This window comes from Convolutriloba macropyga, chromosome 9 (assembly GCF_964194025.1).
Source record: "Convolutriloba macropyga chromosome 9, txConMacr16.3, whole genome shotgun sequence".
Classification (NCBI taxonomy): domain Eukaryota; kingdom Metazoa; phylum Xenacoelomorpha; order Acoela; family Convolutidae; genus Convolutriloba; species Convolutriloba macropyga.
This window is the reverse complement of record NC_134476.1, coordinates 27,548,148-27,570,889: the sequence shown is the minus strand read 5'-3', so window position 1 is coordinate 27,570,889 and position 22,742 is coordinate 27,548,148. Positions and strand designations below refer to the sequence as shown.

The window sequence follows — 22,742 nt, the reverse complement described above, 5'->3', positions numbered from 1 at the left end:
ACTTTTTTTTGAAAAAGGTAAAAACTTAACCAAAATGGTTCGCTCAGTCCAATTTTTTTATTTCATCCCCAATTATGGCTAAAGTGGAGCGTGCCCACCAAAAATGAGCACCATTGGACTAAAATTGACGATTTGGTGTCCAAAACAATGTTCGGTGATCGAAAAAGTTAAGCCTCATCGAGCGCGGATACTTTTTTTTTGAAAAAGGTAAAAACTTAACCAAAATGGTTCGCTCAGTCGAATTTTTTTATTTCATCATAAGCGCTATTATAACAGATTATAACCGTTATACAGACGATTAAAATAGAGTATAGATTATATAAACAACTGGATCGGGGGAGGGATAGTCCAAAAAGCAAAGAGCCGAAGTCAACAGATTATAATAATTAGATTGCAGATTATAAAATAGATGAATAACTGAATCGAGGGGGTGTGTGAATCAGTACTGATTATAAAATAGATTATAAATAACTGGATCACCCCCCCCCCACGACCCAGCAACAGAGATTATATAACAACCCATTCCCCCCCCCCGATCCAGTTACCCCCCATCCAGTTACCCCCCCCCCCCACCCACCACCACCACCACCAGTAATAACCCCCTCCCCGATCTAGTTACCCCCCACCTCCCCTGCACGTTAGTCGGTTGTTTTCCTAATTGTGCATTCGTTTCAGCCTTGTCAGCATTCAATCAATTCAATTCAGCATTCGGAGGTCGGTGATGGCATTTATAACGCCTCCTCCTGGCAGCCATGCAAATTTGTGGAGGTCGGAGGACGATGGAAAAGTGTGATCCATCATACATGGAAGCTGTGCAAGACTCAACACAAGCTGCGGAAGGTTAGCCGGAGGTCGGCAGTGAAGAGTAGCAAAACTGAGAATCAAAACTATTTAATTAACTCCTTATATCCTTTAACTCCTTATTTTCCAATGTTTATTTATATATACTATCTCCTTATTTATTTATCCAATATATTCATGAATTAACTTTTCTCTTGAAGATATTTTGTACATCGTAAAAGCATGATTTGCAGAGAGGCATTATTTATGCAGAGAAGCATAACTAGCAGAGGGCATTTGCAGAGAGGCATTATTTGCAGAGAGGCATAACTAGCAGAGCGCATTTTGCAGAGAGGCATTTAATTGCAGCGCGCTAGAATGAGATCAAAGAGTGGCGGCGTCCTTCAAATAACGATTAGCGTGGGTGTTACGCATTCTGAGTAGCTTAAAGGCAGACTTAATTACATGTATGCACATATTGAAAACAGGATGTTAATTAACATGCGCATGAATAAAAGTCATCATGTACATATCAACTGAATAAATGATTGCTGAAAGTTACCCTTTTCATGGCATAAATTGCCATGATCTTGATACTGTCATCATAAAAATAAAGCATGTTTTTTTCCTGATTCAACGCTGAATTTTAAATGATCCCGACTCCGGGTAGTCCTCCTTCTTTTGCATATTCTAGGTCTAGTTTTTTGTTTAGTCAATGAAAATTTTTGTTTTGTACGCTAGGACTTGTCTTGCTATGTTGTTTAAAGATCTGTTCACACAGTTTAATGGATTTTGAAGTCAAAGTTAAGCGATGATTTTGGTCACGCCGAAACAGGAAGTGGAGCGAAAGAGCGAGCGGTTTTGCAGCGTGAACTTTTTCAATTTTTAAGTAGAGTGAGAAAACGGTTTATAAACAAAAATTCGCTTCATCGCTAGTGGTTTTTTTGTTCACATGCGGCATTTTCGCTTCGATTTTTACTGGTTTTTTATTTTTCTTTAGATTTTTTTATGATTTTTCCAATCCAGTCATAGTCCCTTTGGGTTTTAAGTCAATGAAAGTTCTTTGAATTGTAGGTCAGGACTTATCCTGCTATGTTTTTATGTTTGTGTTTTTTGATTAAGGCATATTTTTTCATTAGGGCGTTCCAAAAGTGGCTCGGCTCATAAATACCTTTTTCTAAATTGATATTATAAATGAATTCATTATTTTTTAGCATTACTCAGGGTATCGGAGATCTGCAAAATTTTCTCACGAGGAAAGAAATTTTTTATTATTACATGAGATGTTTGAACCTTAAGGACCATTTTTACATGTTTCAGTTGACCCACTTGACTGGTCAACAATTTGAGTGTCGGCTGTTTTCAGTCTGATTTGCATATCATTTTCTGAGAGTTCTGTTTTTTGCAGAAGATTGTTCTGTTGATTTGGTTCTACTGGCAGTTTGCTGCATCCTTTATTCTGGATTTATAAAGCTTGATATGGCTTGAATTTTGGGGCCCTCTAGAGAAACACGTCTGAATCTCATAATAAGGATAAATTTCTTAGTGAGTTTTTTGAGTGAGTTGAAAAAAACGAAAGTGTTTCGGTTGCATAAAGAAAGTTCGAAGCTAAAGAAAAATTATTACAGGCCGATTTAGCTTCGCAACATTGGAGTAAAGTTACGAAAGAGTAATGTTTAATAGGATCTATGTTTACTTCGCACAATTTTGTTTGTTTTACTGTAGACGGATTGGTTTTAGGACTGATCACAGTACCATTGACATTTGGGCAGAGCTAACTGAAAGAGTTAGACAATGTCAAAAACGACAAAAATATCAATTCTTTTTAAACCTTGAGAATTCTTTCGAATTATCCATGAGGTATTACTTCTCGAAATTAGATCGTTACGAATTTCTAGGCGTCCGCCTCAAAGAGATTAAATCTTTCTGAACAGACAGGATTCAGATGGTTGATATCAATAGAGTAATTTCACCTCGCAAAATGTTGGTATCTTTGCTTGTCTTATTTGATCCCGATGACTGTCCTGTAAATTCAGTTTAGTTGGTTTTAGAAGTTTGAATTTTTAGCAAACGCTTTCAATTAAATGCAACCCAACCCTCCTATAAAATATGACAAATCACTGAAATAATTTTGTGAAAACGGCTTCCTGGCCTGAACATGTTTCAGGTCGAATTTATTTGCACGTGAACTATTTTTGTCCAATGACAAAAAATGAAGCTTTTGAGGGAGCAATGAATGACATGCTTTGCTGGACGTTTGTCAACAAAATTAATGAAATTTACAATGCAATTAATTTTTGCCTAATGTATTATTGAAGTCAACGAGCCAAAATTTGGATCTATTCTGTTCCCCCCCCCCCTCCAGCTTAGTGGGCATAAATGTTTTATGACCCCCAGGCGCACGTGCTATTTTCTTAAATAGTAACGTGCTATGTAACAACATATATTTGTAATTGGGGGTCATAAAAAAACACTGGGGGGGGGGGGGGGGGGGACAGAATAGATCCCAAAATTTACTTATGGTAAAACTTTAAGTAATAACTTTTCAATGTTCAATGGACCACTGGATTCAAGGACGAAAGACCGATGCAAGTCAAACCATTGTTCTCCAAGTGATTCGTGTGAAAAAGCCGTTGTGTCTTCTACACAAACTTTATCTCCAAGTCTGTGAAGCATATGTTAAAAGGTACCACATGGCACCGTTAACTACTTTTTGGTCCCACAACGCAGCGAGACTCTCTTTGAAAAGCAAGCATGTTTGCTAGTCTCTGAAAAGTCCGATTTATGAACCGTAAAACAGTTAATCTATTTCTTATTTCTCCTATTATTTGTTTCCAACCAGCACAAATAGTTTGTCACGCTTAGTTCTATTTCAGACCACTGCATGCTAGAATAGAGCGATAGTGAAGAAAGTACGGCGGTTGTTGGGTAAATATTTGCCCATTTATTCGGGAGGACGGGCGGTCTATGAAGATTTTATCTGGTTTGTTTAACCCACTGGCTTGCGTTTCACCCATTTTATACCTCGTGGGCGCTTATCTTTGGGCAACTTACCCCGTCTCAAATGATCGACTTACTCTGAACACGATATTTAATCGCGTGTTTTGATTGTAATCACTGCTCATGCATACAGATCTAATCAACTACACTCAATCAATACTTGCCAAATTATGAGTGTGTAATAATCACATGCATCGCCTTCAAATCGTAATCAAGTGATTATATACAGCTTGACCTGAGTCGATCTAGATGCGCTAAATTTGAGATTTGTTTGTCAACAACTAAAAAATGTCATCAAGTGGTGCTAGATTATCAGATAATACGCAATCTGTTCACAATGGTGCTTCTGAACAACTTTGCAACCTTATAAATGATAAATCGGTTCAGTTATTCATTGACACCGACGCTGATGCTGTAGGTGGTTTAGGCAAAAATACGGAATCTTTGGAAAGAAATTTTCTCAATCAGAAATCGTCATCATCAACTCAACATTCAACTGATGAGATGCTATCAAGTTCTACTACCTCATTTCTGCAGAGTGATCATGTTAATGCTGTCAATCAAGGTTCCGTGCCAATAGAGCATCAGTGCTCGAACAGTGAACAAACTGCCGCAACTTGCGAACAAGGTTCATTCTTCATTACTTTGCAAAGGCGATCGCCAATTGGCAGACAATGGGTTTATAACCGACAACCCAAAATGAGAATTTGAGCCGACACTTCGACCGCTCACCAATTGTAAGGGTTGGACGAACTAGTAATATTTGATTCAATCAGATTTGTGGACCAATCAGAATTGAGCTGTAGGCCGAATTTGACATTTTTTTCCTTGTCGACTAAGCCCCCTGTCGGTCAACAACCTTTAGGATACCAATTTTGGTCAGTTTTTGTTATCATTATCATCGCTCTACGTTCAGACACTTCTTTTTGCTCTCACAATTGAATTTGACATAGGTGCTCTTCGAATGTCCACAAAAAATACGTTAACTACATGGGCCATTAATAGAGAATTAAGCCTGTCACCGTTTTCTAGACCACGTGTTTTAAGTTAGAATTTGTAATTTGTAAAAAAAAAACTAGAAATACAAAGCAAAGAACTGGAACCAAAAATTGGTATTGTCCATCCGAGCGTAGCTAGAATCGCTGATATGAAATTAAATGACAAGAATTTATGGGAGTGTAACTCTTTTTCACATAAGAGGGGATAATTTCAAATGGTTTAAACATTGTATACTTTGCAAAGTAATGTTTAAAGAAGAAGAAACAAGATCTGACTGTGAGCGAGTGGCCAATGATATTGGAGAAGATTTTTCACCTTCAGCATCTGAAGATTTTGTAAAAAGGTGTGGAGACGAAGTGGGAGCCGGAAGTTTCCTGCCTGAAGAACTGAACAAAGTGAGATATCTTAGTTGCAGTGAATTCACGATGAAACAGTGCATGGACATTGGCGTGTTTACTGTGGGTGAAATGCTGCAGTTTGCCACTCGGCAACCTATCACATATGAAGAAATCTTGCAATGTTTAACAATATTGCGCAATAAGTACGAAATGTTGCAGCTTAACACAGTAAAGGAGGAAAAATCGGGAAAATTTTATTGGGCTAAATTGGCGGATGCAAAAGTATTCACTGTTGAAAATTTGGGTTTATTAAACGAGGCTGAGGCACAGCAAAAGTTAAATGGAATCGTGAATACGGGCATTAAAGACGGCGAACCAATTTGGAGATTTTACTTTGCTGAAGTTGAGAAATCAACTGCTGGTAGGTCAGATCCAGTAACAAGTGCTTCTCAATCATCATCAAGTAACCCAAAAATGCCATCAGAAAGTGCTTCGAAGTTATCGCCATCTCAAACGTCATCTGTGGTTCCGTTAACAAGGTATTCGGATATATTCTGTTTCGCTACCCTCAATCTCTGAACTATTTATGGCACAACTAGTTGAAAAATTGTTTTGTTATGTAACAGTTTACTTTTTGTATAAAAATAGGAATATTATCCGTATGCAACCCCCCCCCCACACACACACACACACACATTGTACTGAAGTGTGCTACACTCAGTAACACTATTTGATAATCTTAGTGCTATTTTGAGAATTTACGTTATAGTGCGTGAAGCACAAACTTGAATTGGACAAAGTCCATTTTAACGTGTGAACAAATTACTAAGTAGTTTTGAATAAGCTACTATTTTAAGATCACTAACTAAAACTGAGAATACTATGACGTGATATTATCACGCCACACAGATAACACCAAGTTAACCTTGGTAACTCTGTCGACACTGTTATCTCTATCCAATAGGATACTAGAGAACCACGTGTCCGCAAGTATAAAAGGAGCTTGCACGCTCAACTACCAACACTTTTTGGTCCCCGATAACTTCTGATTTAAAATAATACTCCCGTATTGCTCCCTTGCTCAATCTCAGCTTACTTGAGATATTTTTCTAACTTAGAATATTTTGTGACTTGTTCTTAACTAAGAACTCTCTAAGTCATAAAATATTAACTTAGCACAAATGTGGAAATCAGGTAAGTTCAACTTAACTACTCTAAGTTATAATTTAACATCTCTTAAATTCTATCTAAGTTACAAGTTAACTTAGAATATCTCAACCTGTGCTAACTTGTACTATCTCAGTCTTAATAACTTTAACTATCCTATCCTTTCATGCTCGGTTCATATTTGATGCTGTTTAACATAACTTATTAATTCATATTCGCATTTAACTTTCTTTAATACTTAACTATATACCAAGAGTAGAACTAGGGGTTGAACTCTCAAGTTATACATGTGGTCCCGCGATTAACCCCGTCGTTTAAGTATCTAATGTACGGACCAGCAGTATAAATGGTGGTCCCAGAGAGGCTACTTCAATTTAACTTGTTCGATTAATATAGAGAGGCTACTTCAATTTAACTTGTTCGATTAATATAGAGAGGCTACTTCAATTTAACTTGTTCGATTAATATAGAGAGGCTACTTCAATTTAACTTGTTCGATTAATATAGAGAGGCAACTTAATTTTACTTGTTCATTTAATATAGAAAAGGCAATCTCAATTTAACTTGTTCATCTAAACTATCAGAGAAGCCTGCCTAAATTTAACTTGTTCACTTATTGTAGAAAAGGCATTAAATTAACTTGTGTAGGTTACCTAGTCAAAGGGCTTCCCACTAAAATCCTTTTTTGATTTTGATTTAAACTATTCCTCTGTTCTTAATAATTCTAATACAATAACTTCAGTCCTTTAAACAATGACCAGTCCTGGTGGTAGTACTCCTCCACCTGCCGTTACTCCCCCACCTGAAACTCCCATAACACATCCAAATCTTTCACTTGTATCTTTTTCAGGCAATGATCCTAATCAGGATGCCACTTCTTTTTGGAACTCTGTAGAAAACAAAATACTCTTTTCACTAGGAACTAGGCCTACAGCACCCGCTGCACAAACTAGCTATGATAAAAGGCAACAATCTTTATTCGGCTCACTTTTAACTGATACAGCACTAGAATGGTTTGAAAGTGAAGTCACAGATGCTACAGATTGGAATACTTTAAAAGATGAATTTATAAAAAGATTCACAGACGGTAGAGACCAATTTAGATTTAGACTTGAGGTTGAGAACACATTCAGGCAAGAAGGAGAATTAATAAAGAACTATCTACATAGAATAAAAAGTGGAGTTGATAAAGGTTGGCCAGAAAAGATACCAACATGTATTGAAGGAGATGACAATATAAGGAAAGAAAAAGAAATCCAACAAAGACAACGAAGTCAGAAATCCATAGATTTTGCTATAAGAGGACTAAGGCCACAAGGTTTAAAACGCAAAGCGCACGAGAAACTTATTGAGAATCCTTCAATAACTTGGACACAGTTTGTTGATCACTTAGTCGTAAAAGACTTAACATTTTCTGTAACAACAGAATCTAGTGGAGCTACAGGAATAGATAAACTTAAAACACTCGAGAGCAAAATTAACGATTTAACCAGTCTTTTCAAAAGCAACGAAGTAAATGCTATAGATACTTCTAGGCCAAGAGACCCAAACATAAAAGGCAGACCTAACAGTACTAGATTCTGTGATTACTGCAGAAGCAATGGTCATTCCATCTCTAGATGCACAAAAAAACAGATAGATGATAGCGTTAACAAATTGAGAAAGGAACTTGTTGAACCAAGAAGGCCAAATATAACATTCTCTAATGATTACAGAAAGAATAACCGAGGCAATACAAGATTCAATGGTCCTAGAAACCAAGGCTATCAACCAAGAGGTGGCTACTCAAACTATAATCCTAGGTTCAACAAGCCTAACTATCAACAACAAAATACATCTTTTAGCAGCTATGGCAATAGATTCACTCAACCATACGAACAAACCTTCCCTCAGCAAAACACATATAGAAATAATGAACCAAATCTTGAACAACAATCACCATCACCACAACAACAGCAACAGCCACAACAAAGTGCTAGCTTCTATACACCAAGTAGAAATAACAATCTACAACAAAGACAATCAAAACCCAACAATATTCAACAACAACCAAATCAAATAAGTTTCGTTGAAGGCGACGATGACTACGTGAATGCTATAACGGACTTCTTTCCTTTAAACTTTTGAAGTCTCCGAACGCTACTAAAGAAAGTAGTACTAAGTCAAGAATTTATCTCAATTTATATCACTTTGCCACCGGAGACATTAAAAATAATAGTGGTTTAGAAGTAGAGTTCATGATTGATCCAGGATCAACTTGCACTATCATCAACCATCCTACCTACCTTGCTCTAGTAAACCTTGGACAAAATTTGCATTTACAAAATACAAATTGTGATTCAAAGACATATACTGGTTCATCAATCAGAATGCTTGGCTACACAACTATTCAATCTAGCTTCGAAACTGACGGTAAATATACAGTCCCCCATAAAGTATTCGTTACTAAAGAACAGAGACAGAACATAATAGGTATTGATTTTTGTCATTTGTTTTTAAAAGCACTTCACTTCGATATCCCCGCAGTAGAGTTAAAAACTGAGAGAAACCTAATTTGCTACGGCTCACTCAACAATGAGAAAGATTACCCATACATAACTGAGATGACTGCTTTAAACATAGCTCAACCAATCTTTCTACAACAGAAAAGTACACAATTGCATAAGCAAAAGCACCCCAGTCAAGCCTTATTTCCACCAGGAACATATTTCATGCCCCATATTAACGTTGCAAAAACTGACCTAGTCTTTGTGAACACACTTTGTCCACAACCTGAAGAATTTCTACCCATATTTATGGAGAATCAAAAGAATCACCCAATACAGATAAATAGAGGAATAATAGGTTATGCTATGTGTGATATAACTGACAAACCTATACAAAGATACAATATCAAAAATTGTGCCGAATTTACCACTACAATACTAAATGAAAGTGAGGACTATAACAGTTGCTTCATACTGAACACAGTAGTAAACAATTTACAAGAAGGACAGCAAATCCAAACTAATTCTTGCATTAGATATATAGATTTTCGTACCCAATCTATATTTGACTCTAATATGCCTATAGCGCACACGATATCCTCAGATGCAGAAATGAGAAAAGGTTTTGCTAACACAATCTCCAAAAGAATACCCTTATTAAAGGACTACTGTAAAAGTAGAAACTGTGATATAGGTGACATAATAACTTTCAGAGCAGATAATAACTTAGTATATAATCTCATCACTAAGGCTAATCATTATGAAAAGCCAACAATTGACATAATCAAAACAACACTACTTGCTATGAGAGATCATGCACTAGGACTAAATTTGCGCTGTATAGCAATGCCAAAAATAGCTTGTGGTTTAGACGGAATGAATTGGAGAGAGATATCTTCTCTAATTGAACAAATCTTTAAGAATTCAGGAATAACTATCTATGTGTATACAAGCAAGGATGATATTGATAAACTACAGAAAGTAGAAACTAATACACTAGAACAGGAAGAGGTGCTCGAAATTATTGAAAGTGAGTTAATAGAAAAATGCAAAGGAGAGAGAACTAGCCACAGACTTCTCTACCGAAGCAAAAGAGTTATGTAGACCTAAAGTCAACGAACAGTTTCCTAAGTTTAGAGATAAACTACAAAGCAACCGAATCATAAATAAAGCAGTTAGTGATTTTGTAATTAAGCAAAATAGAAATACAGTTCAAGACATAGAGTATCTAGAAAGGTTCTTAGATAACTTTGATTTCACGCAAAGTGATTTGACTGATGATGAATTGTTTGAGTTGATAGAAATAATACTTCAAGATAATGATGTCTATTCACATCATAAGTATGATATTGGCAGAACTAAACATAAGTTCCATTTACCCTTGAAGAAAGACGCAACCTTTAAAAAGCAACGACCAAGCAAAATACCCATTCATCTCAGAGATAAATTAGAAAGACTAATGGATGAATTAATTCAAGCAGGGATAATCAGAGAGCTCAATGAGAACGATGATATGAATAGTTGGTTTGTCAATCCCGTCATCATATTACCTAAGAAGGATTATGTAAAACTAGTCATTGATGCTAGATACCTAAACTCTATAACTGATACAAGTAATTCTAGTTGGCCACTCGAACCACTAAATGTTCTAATGACAAGAATAACTGGAACTATATTTACAAGTAGTGATTTATCATCGGCTTATAATCAAGTACCCCTAACTGAAGATACACAGAAGGTTACGAGTTTTATTGTAGGAGGCAGACAGTACACCTATCAAGTAGGATTTTATGGTCTTAAGCCATTACCCAGTTTCTTTAGCAAACTAATGCGTTATGCATTTGGACCCCTTATAAAACGTAAACAAGCCATAACATATATAGACGATACTTTATTACAAGCTAAAGATAAACAAGAAATGTTCACAATAATAAAAGAGTATCACTCTTTGCTTCGAAAAGCAAACCTTAAAGCAGCCCCCGATAAAACAATGTTTTTCTTACGAAAAGTGAGATTTCTAGGACATGTTATATCTAAGGACGGATTATCGCCTATTGCTTCGCGCATAGATGATATTAGAAACCTAAAAACGCCAGAATCGAAAACAGAAGTTTTAAGAGTTTTAGGAATGATGGGTTTCTATCATACCTATATCTTGAACTTTCACATTGATGCAAAACCTCTATATGACTTAACTAAAGATACAACATTATTCAAGTGGTTACCAGAACACGAAAAGGTATTCACAGACCTTAAACAAAGATTCTGTCACGATATTTCTAACGCGTTTCCTTCTAATGACTATCCCTTTCATATACATGCTGATTCATCTAATTTAGGAACAGGCTGTGTTCTTATACAAGATTTTCCTGATAGAAAACGTATGATTTCAGCAAACTCGAGAGTATTTGATAAAGCTGAACAAAAGATGTCCCCTCAACATAGAGAACTATGCGGAATAATATCTGCATTACAAACATATGAATTTTATGTTATTGGATCCCCTTTTCCAATTTACCTATATTGTGATCACAGACCAATTCTATTTCTTTGGTCACGAAGAGGACAAATGTCACATCGTTTCTTTAAGTATCAAGTTGTAATAACTAAGTTCCAAAACTTGCAAATTATATACACTGAAGGCAAAAACTTAGCGTTCCCTGACATTCTTAGCCGAAACGTTTCTTTAGCAGATGCTAAACTTTATCAACTAGAACACAAAGTGATACCTAAAGATATAAAGTTTCATATTAACGGAAAAGAAGTTAACTATTCTGTATTGCATCAAGACGATAAAGACGCAACCGCTAACGACTGTTATCCAATTATGGCTCAAGTCAAAGGCGAAAGAAAGAAACTTATTAATATAAATGATGAAGGTGACTTTAGCGTAGATGATGCACCAGACTACATAAATGAACACTGTAATGCTATACACAGTTTCTCTGATTGTTTTCGCTACGGCACACAAATAAATCAAATAAAGAAATTAACTTCAGAACTAACTAGCGATTATGATAATCACTACTATTCCGAGATAGAAGAAATAGCTGAAATAAGTGATGACCATGAGAAGGTTATGATGACCAAGATTGGTTAGATCTAGTAGAAGGAAATATTGAAAATTCACTTATTGAACAATTAGAATCTGCTAAAGCCGACTATATCAGACGGACAAAATTTAAGAAGCTTATTGAACCAGAAGCTTTTCAAAACATCTCAGAAAAGGATGTCCACACAGATACATTAGATTTAATAGCTAAAGTTACAGATTTTGCAAAAAACGCTAATCTTGACACTGATAATATTCTTGAAGAACAAGTAAACGACTCCGTGATAGATAAAGTTAGAGATTGGTTAAAAGTAGGCAAAGCTCCAGAAAAGGACTACATTATTAAACAATCTAAAGCACTACAAACCTATAGAAATAATTTCAACTTGTTGTTTTTAGAAAGTCAATATGATTTACTTTGTTATTCCGAACCTTGTGAGGACGGCTCTTTTGACGTTAGGATATGTGCACCACTTTCGCTATTTATAAAGATATTCGAAGTCGCACATACGCATGAACTTAGTGGTCATAGAGCAGAAAGCACAACTTACAATAGAATTAAGCGATATTTCTATTGGCCCGGTATGTTTAAATGGATTGAAATGTTGATGTTAGATTGCTTAAGTTGCCAAACTAATAAGTCAGCACGCAAAGACTTGAACGAAGCACCCTTAGAACCATGGGGACATTTAGAAGCTATACCCCTACATACACTTCATATTGATCACAAAGGTCCACTACGACCACTTAGTAAAGGAAATAGATTTTGTCTTGTAATAGTAGACGCTTTCTCTAGATTTATACAAGTATACCCTAGCAAGAATGCTGAAGCTCTCGAAACAGTAAATCAACTAGAGAAATTTATAACTACATTTGGTATACCGCAACAAATAGTACATGATAACGGTAATGCTTTTATTAGTAATGATTTCGTTCACTACACAAACGAAATGGGAATTACACTATGCCCCCGAACTGCATATTCACCGTGGACTAACGGCAAAGTAGAAGTACAAAATAAACATTTGACTAATTACCTAAGACATTTTATTAGTAAAAGTGGATCTAATTGGTCCGAGTACACTAGTAAATTTGCATTCTCACACAATACTGCAGTAAATTACAGTACGGGATATACCCCTTATGAAATACTATTCGGAACGAAACCACAAATACCCTTATCACTAAAGTTAGGACTACTACGAGATAATCAAAAGAAATGCACATCAGAGTATTGTAATAATCTACCGCCACACTCACATAGTGAAGAAACTTGTAATAACAAAAAGACAGAGAAATTATTACAAAACAGATTATCTAACGAAATGTTAAAGCGAGAGAATACATTTAAAACAATATACTCGAATACTTACACCAAATGTAGACAAACTACGAATAAAGCGCACAAGTATAGAAATAGATTTAAACTCGGAAAGCCTATACCTGAAGGTAGAAAAGTACTACTAGAAAATCACTCTAAAGGACTATTAAAGTTTAAAAAGCTACAAGAGCTACGCTCAGGCCCTTACACTGTGCAACGAATGCTAACTAATACTACATATGAGATACAACATGATAAAACAAATGAGAAGAAAACCGTGCATAGAAATCATATAGTACCTTATTACCCGAAAGAAGAAAAAATACAAGAGTTAGTTGAGAACTATGTAGTCCCAGACGATACGGATGATTATTATACTCAATATAATAAGCATAATATATCCAAATCTAATGCTTATAGAGGCGCACAACATATTGCTATTTCGCAGTGGCCCTTAGTAGAAACACAACCTACTATAAATCCTAATACTACACTACAGCCACCTTATAATGTTGAGGCTACCCCAACAAAGGACTCAGGCTTAGAATCGCTACAAACACGAGCAGATAATACTACGCATATACAAGGCACAAGCTCTTCTAATTTTCTACCCCCACGCATTTCAACCCCCTACCCTATGCAAAATATGTATTCACCTAATATCCCACAGCAAGAAAATTTTTCTACCCCACCTGATAGTACTAGTAAATTTAAAGCTACACGCAAATTATTCCCCCAAGCATCGCATAATAGCCCCACATCATCACCTCATAATTCTACACCTACAGCTTCACCTAATGTTTCTAATTTACCAGACGCAAATGAAGTATTAAGCAGACCTCAACGTAATAGAAAAGCACCTACATTCTTTGGTGAACCTATTCCTTCTGACTTGATACAGAAACTCAAAAAGAATTAGAGACACAAAATCTCTTTTCAAATAATAACTTTTATATTAAAAAGCGTAACCACGCACCAAAAATAAAATAAAAATATATTTACATAGTTAAAATATCACGCGCACAAACCCCATATAAGCCCAAATCTCCACAAATTAAAATCATACCCGCATATTCATAAAGTCTTTTAGCAGGTTCTTAAGCACAGCGCTCCTGAGCGTGTCACACTTGAAGATGGCACACTCCGGAAGTTTCAGCTCCCTCAGCATCTTATATGCTCCTTGAAGCACGGGACCAACTTCCGGATCCCACCACGCATAGTGAAGAGCCCAGAGTTGCTTCGCTAAGGCCTCTTGCTCTTCCCACACCCATTCCACTTTGTCCCCCACAAAGAATTTTTGGAAGAACTAAAATCAAAAATATTTTTTTCTTTCTCTCTGGCTCATAAACATCCCCCTTCTTTTCTTGATTCCCTTAAAACCCTTCATTTTTTTTTCTTCCTTCGAGTGCCCCTAAAGCCCTCATCACAACAAACAGTAATTCTGAGTTATAAATTAGCAAATACTCACATCGAGCCCCAAGAAAAAGTCAATCATCTCCAGAGTCTCTACGGACACACAATTCAGCTCCCGTCGCCTCCACGGATTGCTCATTACACTGACACGATCAAGTGCCCATACTTCCTCATCTCCCAAGACAATTTGGAGATGCTGATATGCCTCTGACATAAAGAAGATATAATCATCAGCTCCAAGTCCCGAAATTTCCTGACTGATATACCTCTTATAATAGAATTCCCGCGCCCTCTTTTTGAAACCCGAAACGGGAACTAACTCAATACCTTTTTGATTAAGCTTCACCTCAGCATAATCTAACTGATCTTGTAAATCCTGATCAGGCTCAAGGAAGTTAATATGCATATTGGAAGGGAATGTAGAACCGAAAATACAAAGTTAAAATAAGTTGAAGAAGGAACTAAGATTAAGAAAATAAAAGTTAAGGAAAGGCTGAAAGAACTAAAATTGAAATTAATGGTCAAGAACGAAATAAAGAAAGAAAGTTAAGAAGAAGTTAAAGGATTGAAATTTAATAGTCAAGAGAGACCAACTGTATAGTATGAACGTTTAAGGCAAAAAGCAAATAGCCCACTCAACACAAATCTTACATAAAGTACGCAATTAATCACCATCGCAAGCTGTTACACACACATAAACTTCTCTACCTGTTCAACACTCATAAACTTTCACAATTTACGCATACCCTTTATTGCAAACTAACGCTGAAAACACATGTTACCCAAAACAAAACTAAGTACAAGTTATCCCCCATGAGCAAACACCTTACCTAAATTGAATACCTTAAGTACAGAAATTTGTCCCTTGCAAACTATTTAAACACACTAAATTGCAATTAGTCAGGAAACGCGAATTTAAGCAACCCACATAGTCAACAAATAGAACTAACTTTACTAGTTCAAGGACCCAAGGAATGTTTAAAATAAACATTAGAGCACTTAAGAACAAATAACTAACCGCAAATTTAAATTCTCCACGTAAGAATTATGTCGCCTAAGCGCAAACCTTATACATTTGTCAGGAAGAGCTATAACTTGATAGTTGCACCAACGCATGCTTGCTTTAATAGTTCACAAAAGTTTACAACTCATAAATTAAATATATAGCAGAAATTCCAAAAATTTCAAAATTTTAATTTTGTTTGCGTTAACGCTTTTTATCTACAAAACCGACTTTGCTCTAGTTTTCACATTTGCAAACTAAAATCTATTTGCAAGAGCTGTACTTCGAGACATTTTCTATTTTCGTTCCCATTACAGAGATATAAACGGATTTATGACGAAAAATGTCGTTAAAATACCAAATGTATGTACCAATGTTTAAAACCGCCCCCCATAATAACGAATTGTCACAGAAAAACCAAACTCTGTCAGACACTACAGAAATGATAGGCGAACAAAACGTTAGGAGTAGAATTTTCAATTTCATTACGCAACTCAAGAAAAATCAGATAGAAAAGTGCAAAAATTAGAAGATTCAGAGTTTAAGAAATTTTAACTTCAAACGCGCCCCCCAAATCAACCACTTCGTCCAGAAAAATGAGTCTTCGTCTAATAACAATCTGTTACCTTACAAATAAAACGTTAGAGACAGAATTTCTAATTTGACCACCAAAGTTGAGAAATTCCAACTTAAACGCACGAAAAGATATGAAAAATCGCTATTTTAATCGCTTAAGTTTCATAAGTCGCAGAGAAACCTTAACATGTACCAAAATCCTGAGTGAGGTATTAATCTACCTATAAGCATCAGTACCTTAGCGCACCGTATAGAAATTCTCAAATTCACAACACAAGTACATATTGTTAGACAAACAGTTTGATCATGGAGAATATATAAACTACTAAAATCTGAATGTTGGATTTTGCAATTCTGTCATAATATTCTTGTCATATGACCAGTTTAACACTATGCCACATGACACTAGTCAAGGCTAGCGATCAACCAATCAGATTTGAGCACACATATTCTGGTAACTTAACCCTGAGAACCACTATTTAAGAGCCTTACCCAAATTCAAAATCACTTTTCTCAGTTACCTTCTGAAATCAATTACTTCTTTCGCTCTTAAATTCTGCTCTAACTCTCTCTCTCTCTCTCTCTCTCTCTCTCTCTCTCTCTCTCCTTCTCTCTGTCCCAAATTATATCTTTCACATTTTGCCCCTTTCAACTGATAAACTTAGAAAACTTAGCAAAGTTTTCAAGCATCTCAATTTGTGACCTGCAAATACTTGTCACAAAACATCTCCACCACACATATATCAGGTATCTCAGTTCAATATTAATTCTTAATTCAATTCTCAGTCAGCTACTATAGAAGGAGTACATAACCCTTCAGATCGAACATAGTACAATACTGACAATTTAGAAAGTTTCTAAATTCTAACAAACACTACTCATATTGAACACATTCATCACCAGTAAACACATTGCATAACACAATTAGAACCCCCTTAAAGCTGATCAAGTCTAATTTATGACAGAAGTCTCATTCGACCAAAACGGTTTTCTTGTTTCTCTTTCTATCAACCCTGATACACTTGTGAAAGTTTCTATTAAGGCAAATCAAAAGTTGAAATTCAATAGTGAGTTTAACACCTTAACTAGTTGTCAAATTCCTAACGAAGTTAGAACTGTAGTATTTTTTGCTACTAACTCTAACAAAGACCCTATTGCTGTCTTCTGGGGAAAATATAACCCTCAACAACTAAACAGTTTATTACTTCAAATTCATTCTTCAAGCCTAGTTGACTTAGACATTTTAAATGTCCCTTGTTTGGTTTTAGAACCACCAACTGATCAATGAATATTCCGCTAAACGATTATTGGGTTATAGCTTCAAGAACAACATTCTCAACTTCTTACAGTCCTTATGACATCCCACATAAAATCCTGAAATATAATAACAAGTCAGCAAAAATTGATCGATCATATATTTCATATAAAGAAAACATTGTTATTTTCTTCGTTAAAGACCAGTTTGTAAACTTAGAAATAATTGTTTGTTGGACCCCTAACAAACCAGAACATATTGAACGCTTTCATTTCCAATTGAACAACAGAGACGAAATAAACCTTGATATCATCGAAGCTCCCTTTACTGTGGACCCTTAATCTATGTTACCACCTTCCCTTGAAACACAAGTTCTTACTGCCCTTGCATTCGACCCGCTATCGTACATTAGAATATTCCTCTTACAGAAAATATTGAAATTCGGAAATAAAACTGTAACACTTGACAAGTGTTTTGTTTCTAATCAACAGAGAACAGTTGCATTCTTCGTAACATCAGAAAATAACGCAAAATTTGTCATATTTTGGGTACCCTATAATTCCGCTCACGTTCACGAGCTAAAATATCAGATTACTTTCACGGATAATATTAACTTGAATTTGTTAGACTCGCCTTATACTGTCTTCGTTTATTAAATGGAAGACGGCGAAATCAAGAAATCACCAGCAATAGACGACTTAATAAACGTAAGTTACAAAATGCTTATTTTTATGTCACTTTGCTTAACTCTGTTCTCACTTGTAGCAACTGATATTGAATCTGAAATTGCTCAGCGTATTGCAGAATTAAAATTCCTAGTTGAATATAACGATTCTCACCCACACTTCATAGAATGTGTCGTAAATAGAAATAATTGTCTACCTGAAGAAATTCCGTACCTTAAATAACTAGAGCCTCCTGAAAAGCTATTAATTTGGTCAAAACGCAACGTCCATATGCCACTATCACTGATTAAAGACCAGTTCTTTAAAGAAAAACTTACTGATAAGAAAGCGTTTCTTTCAAAAGTAGAATATTTTTTAACCTACATAGGAAACCAAATTCGCTCTGTTCAGTTTCTTAAGATTATTGCTATAATACCTCTCGCACTTCTCTGTGTCATAACTGCTTGCTCTGCAAAATATTTGATCTTTGTTATATTTCTTGCATTGTTACTCTTAACGTCTTTCACTGACGCCAGACCAATTGAAAAGATGAGTATCTATGAAAACACAGCTCCTAACCTTCATGTTAACCACTTTGATTGCTCAAAAATGATCTCAAACCAGATGTATTCTCTCAACAAAGTAGCACCCTGCGAAATTCGCCCTGATAAAATTAGCACTAATCAAGCACGAGTCACTATCTACCAAAGAAATTATAAAGTTAAGCTAGAAGCAACTATGTGTAAAGCAACCCAACAGCAATTACGTTGGTTTTGCGATTCTTTTGACTCTAGCGGCATAGATGCCAGACATAATACTATTACTACTTCAGTTAAGCTTGATGCTCAGAAATGCAAACTTGCAAAGGAAAGAAAAAAGATAAAGCTTTCCCCTTCTTCTAATTCAGTAGAATTCGATTTTGACAAATCTTTGTTCTCAAACTTTAACTCAGGCGATGTTGGAACTGGAAACAATGAATGTAACTCCCGAGGTTGGATTACACATTACACTTATGAAACATATATGCAAAATGTTAGCCTGAATGTAAACCTTAGAGATGGCACAGTTAATAACTGGCAAAATATACCTCTACCTTGTCCTTTATCAGCCGGAGGCTGCGATTCTACATCTACTGATCCATTTGCATACACTTGGGATGAACCCAATAATTGTCTTTTCACTATAATTCGCACTTTTGACGCTCAAATGATTAAAGCTAATGACAAGCACTACATAGTAAAGGATCCTAAATTTACTTCAGCTCAGTCAGATTTCGACTTACAAGGCTTTATGTTCCAAGTTTATAATAAACCACAGTCTTTATGTAGTCATCCACGAATAGTATATCCTACGCCATATGATTCTCTATACATTAGTCTTCGTGACGGATTCGATATGAACACTGGAGAACCCATTCACAAATTTAAACCCGATACTGGTGCTATATATCTGAAAAATAAATTCTATTCCAGTGACAATAAAACAGTTGATACAACATATTCTCAAGTTTATGAAAATATTGATTTCGAAGCACATCTTGGAACAAAAATTGACTATTTGCACTTTAATAATCTTCGGCAACTTCAAACTTCTACTCTAGAGCTATTAAGAAATGACTGTGAATTAGAGCGCTCAACTATTCTTAACACGTTAATGATTTCTCATGAAAATCCGCGTTTAGCTGGATATACCTTAACAAGAAACAGATCTATGTTTCTCAAAACAAATGGCAATGTTGCCTGGCTATATAACTGTCCTGAATTTCATTCACCCTTACAGATTCTTAATAAGTGCTATAATCGAATACCAATTCTTTATGAAGATGAAATTCATTTTGTTGATCCCATTTCTAGACAAACCTTCATTGAAGCCGAAGAACAATTGTGCTCTGATAAACATTCAAACTTATTTCAACTAGATGTTGACGATGACAATTCATGGGTTGAGCTAAACCCACAAATCACAAAAGTAAGAGGACCTGCACTCTTCAAACCACACATAGTTATTCAACAAATTGCGAATGTTATTACTGCAAGTATTTATGCTTCTATCTACACATATAAAGAAATGATGTCTTTCTGGAATTCAATAACTTTCAACACCAATATGAAAGGAGTTCTCAAACACTTTACTAAGTCATTAATAGATAATAGAGAATCATTTTCAAATATTTCAGGCACGAATTATTATAACTCTAGAACTATTTATCTAGATTCATTCATTTCACCGGACTTCTTTAATAATCAATTTGTTGAAACTTTTGGTAAAATACAATATATAATTGAGCGATGCGGAATATTCTTTGCCGCTTTCTTATTCATTAAGCTACTCATCGACATAGTCTTATGCTTAATTCGAGCAATGTAAATTAACAAAATTACAGATGCATCTATTCACTTTGCTAAGGCACTCTTTGCTGCCACATTTGACTTAATGTCAGTTCCAATTTTGACTTCTATCTATCAAGCAACAAATTCTGATAATAATAACACTGATGAAAATAGAGAACGGACAATGCAAGTTCCAAAAACCGAAAATTTTAATATTAAAGAACGAGTTATTCAAACTCCACCTTATGCAGAGAATATAGGCTTACAAGCTTTAAGATTTGAGAATAAAAGTGGTTACCCAAACCTACTTGATGAGAATAATAAAGACGAAAATAGAAACGATCACAACGTTCCTACGTCTCCAGTATAGGATTAATTCCTCTATTACTTTAATATCATCAAACTATATGATGATAATACAGACTGACTTCAAAATTACTACTGATTTACTTTGAAAGAGAATGAAAAAAAAATAAGAAAAAGAGAATACTAGCAAAATAACTTCAAAAAATATACTCTTAGAATAGAATAAGAGTAGAGAAAACTTGATATTTCAGGAACTTTCTTCAATCCCTAACGAACTGATACCAGTCTTTCAGAAGGAACCTTCAAGTGGTTGGCCCGAATACAATACACCATCAACTTCTAAACCTCAATCTGGAGTTAAACAACTCGACAGACTAGTACAACCCACAACTCACGTTACCCCATCTACAACTTTTCTCTCAGCTATCAAGATTTCAGCAGTACAAACTCAAGCAACTAGTGCAAATTCATCAACGACGGTTACATCATCCAAGAAGAGAACTAAAACTTCAGATACAATTGCAAAGAAACAACCACGTAAACAATTCATTAGAGAGACATTCAGCCCAGCGACACCACTAGAAATAAATATACCCAAGACAAACAGTACGGCACCCAACGTCTTAGCAAACACTACAACTACTCAATCGTCACGACCAAACTTTCTTAATTTTCATCATTACACAACTACCCCCCTGCAAGACCGCCTACAAAAACAACATCAAGCTGAGGTACAAGCTAAAACCCCCGGTTTTAGTGGACACCCGAACTACGCTACAAATTTAATCTACCAGTTGCAACCCAACATCAATAGATTCAATCTCATTGGCTATTTGTCAAACAAAAATTCTTATCTACTAACTAATCACAACCTTCAAGGACAAACAATACAAGTCCCGTTTGATAATATTACAGCAAACCTCACTCCTCAGCTTGATACCTTCACTTATCAGGTACAGCAAAACTTTCTAACAGAAAGACAACGCTCTCAACAGCTCGAACAACGGATTACTGAGCTCCAACTGGAGATCGCAAATCTGAAGCATCAACTCCACATCCTCCGCTCATCACGTTGAGCACTCACGGAATGGAATAGATAAATTTGTGGTTGTTGATGTTCAGTACTTCCTTCATTACTTCTTCTTCTTTCTCCCGCGGCGAGGAAAATTATTCGTTAGTTTAAACGCCTAATTATTAGCCATTTTGATTACCTTACTCTCCTTCATTACATTACTTACATCAAGTAAAGTAATCCGCAATTCTTCAATCTTCATTGAAACAATCTTCAATGATTACACTTAGCGCAATTTATGGTGAACAAGGAGTCCATTCTTATCTTTAGATTGCAAATTTGATTTGTTCTCGCTTCTCTAATAAAATCTATTCTTTATCCTTACCGATAGCTTATTATCATCATTCAATTGTTCCATCGAATTCCATAATTTATTTAATGTCTTACAACCTTTCAGTAGACGTTAAGTATTTCAAAACATATTGCGATCTCGCTGAATTTATTCAATCGCAAGTTATTAAAACTTCGAAAACATTCTTAGTTGGAAATAGATTCTATACACCATTGTCAGTTCATTGGACATTTGAGTTACAAGAGATTATCTTATTTTTACAAGATAACAATTCTAATGAAATTGTAGTTTATTTTCATCAAGTTCCTGAGTACGATTTATTTGAAATTCTAAAGCTTATTCATACAGAAGAAATTCTTAACATCAATAATCTAAACTTTCGACCGCTCACTTATTTCAATTAAAATGTTAGTCTTCAATATTTTGGTGATCACGGATATAGAAATGTTACAACCTTTCGTTAACAGGTTTGCATTCATCGCCATCCGCCATATATAGTTTAAGTACTATTTGGATCTTCCTGTCAATTCCTTTCAAAGATTAATTGGTCTTCCATTCTCCCCATTGACACAAAAATTAAACTACTACATTATGAACACATATTTTGAAGGAGGTGTTGATATCGAATGGTTTAAAGACTATTGTCAATTCTCTGATCATGTTGAATCCGCATGGGTTAACTTTTCT

General features: G+C 35.4%; 1 protein-coding gene across 4 annotated transcripts in view; it reads left to right on the top strand.

Annotated features, from left to right (window-relative positions):
* The window catches only part of LOC142345703 (uncharacterized), an 80,429-nt gene that overhangs the window by 35,227 nt on the left and 22,460 nt on the right, over positions 1-22,742 (top strand). For 3 of the 4 annotated variants that reach the window (XM_075397953.1, XM_075397950.1, XM_075397951.1), the window contains exons 2-3: positions 3,657-4,408; positions 5,035-5,656. In XM_075397953.1, coding sequence (XP_075254068.1) covers positions 4,069-4,408; positions 5,035-5,656 — 962 coding nt within the window. In that variant the 5' untranslated portion in view covers positions 3,657-4,068. The remainder of the gene's footprint in view (positions 1-3,656; positions 4,409-5,034; positions 5,657-22,742) is intronic. The other variant, XM_075397952.1, reaches the window with a different exon arrangement.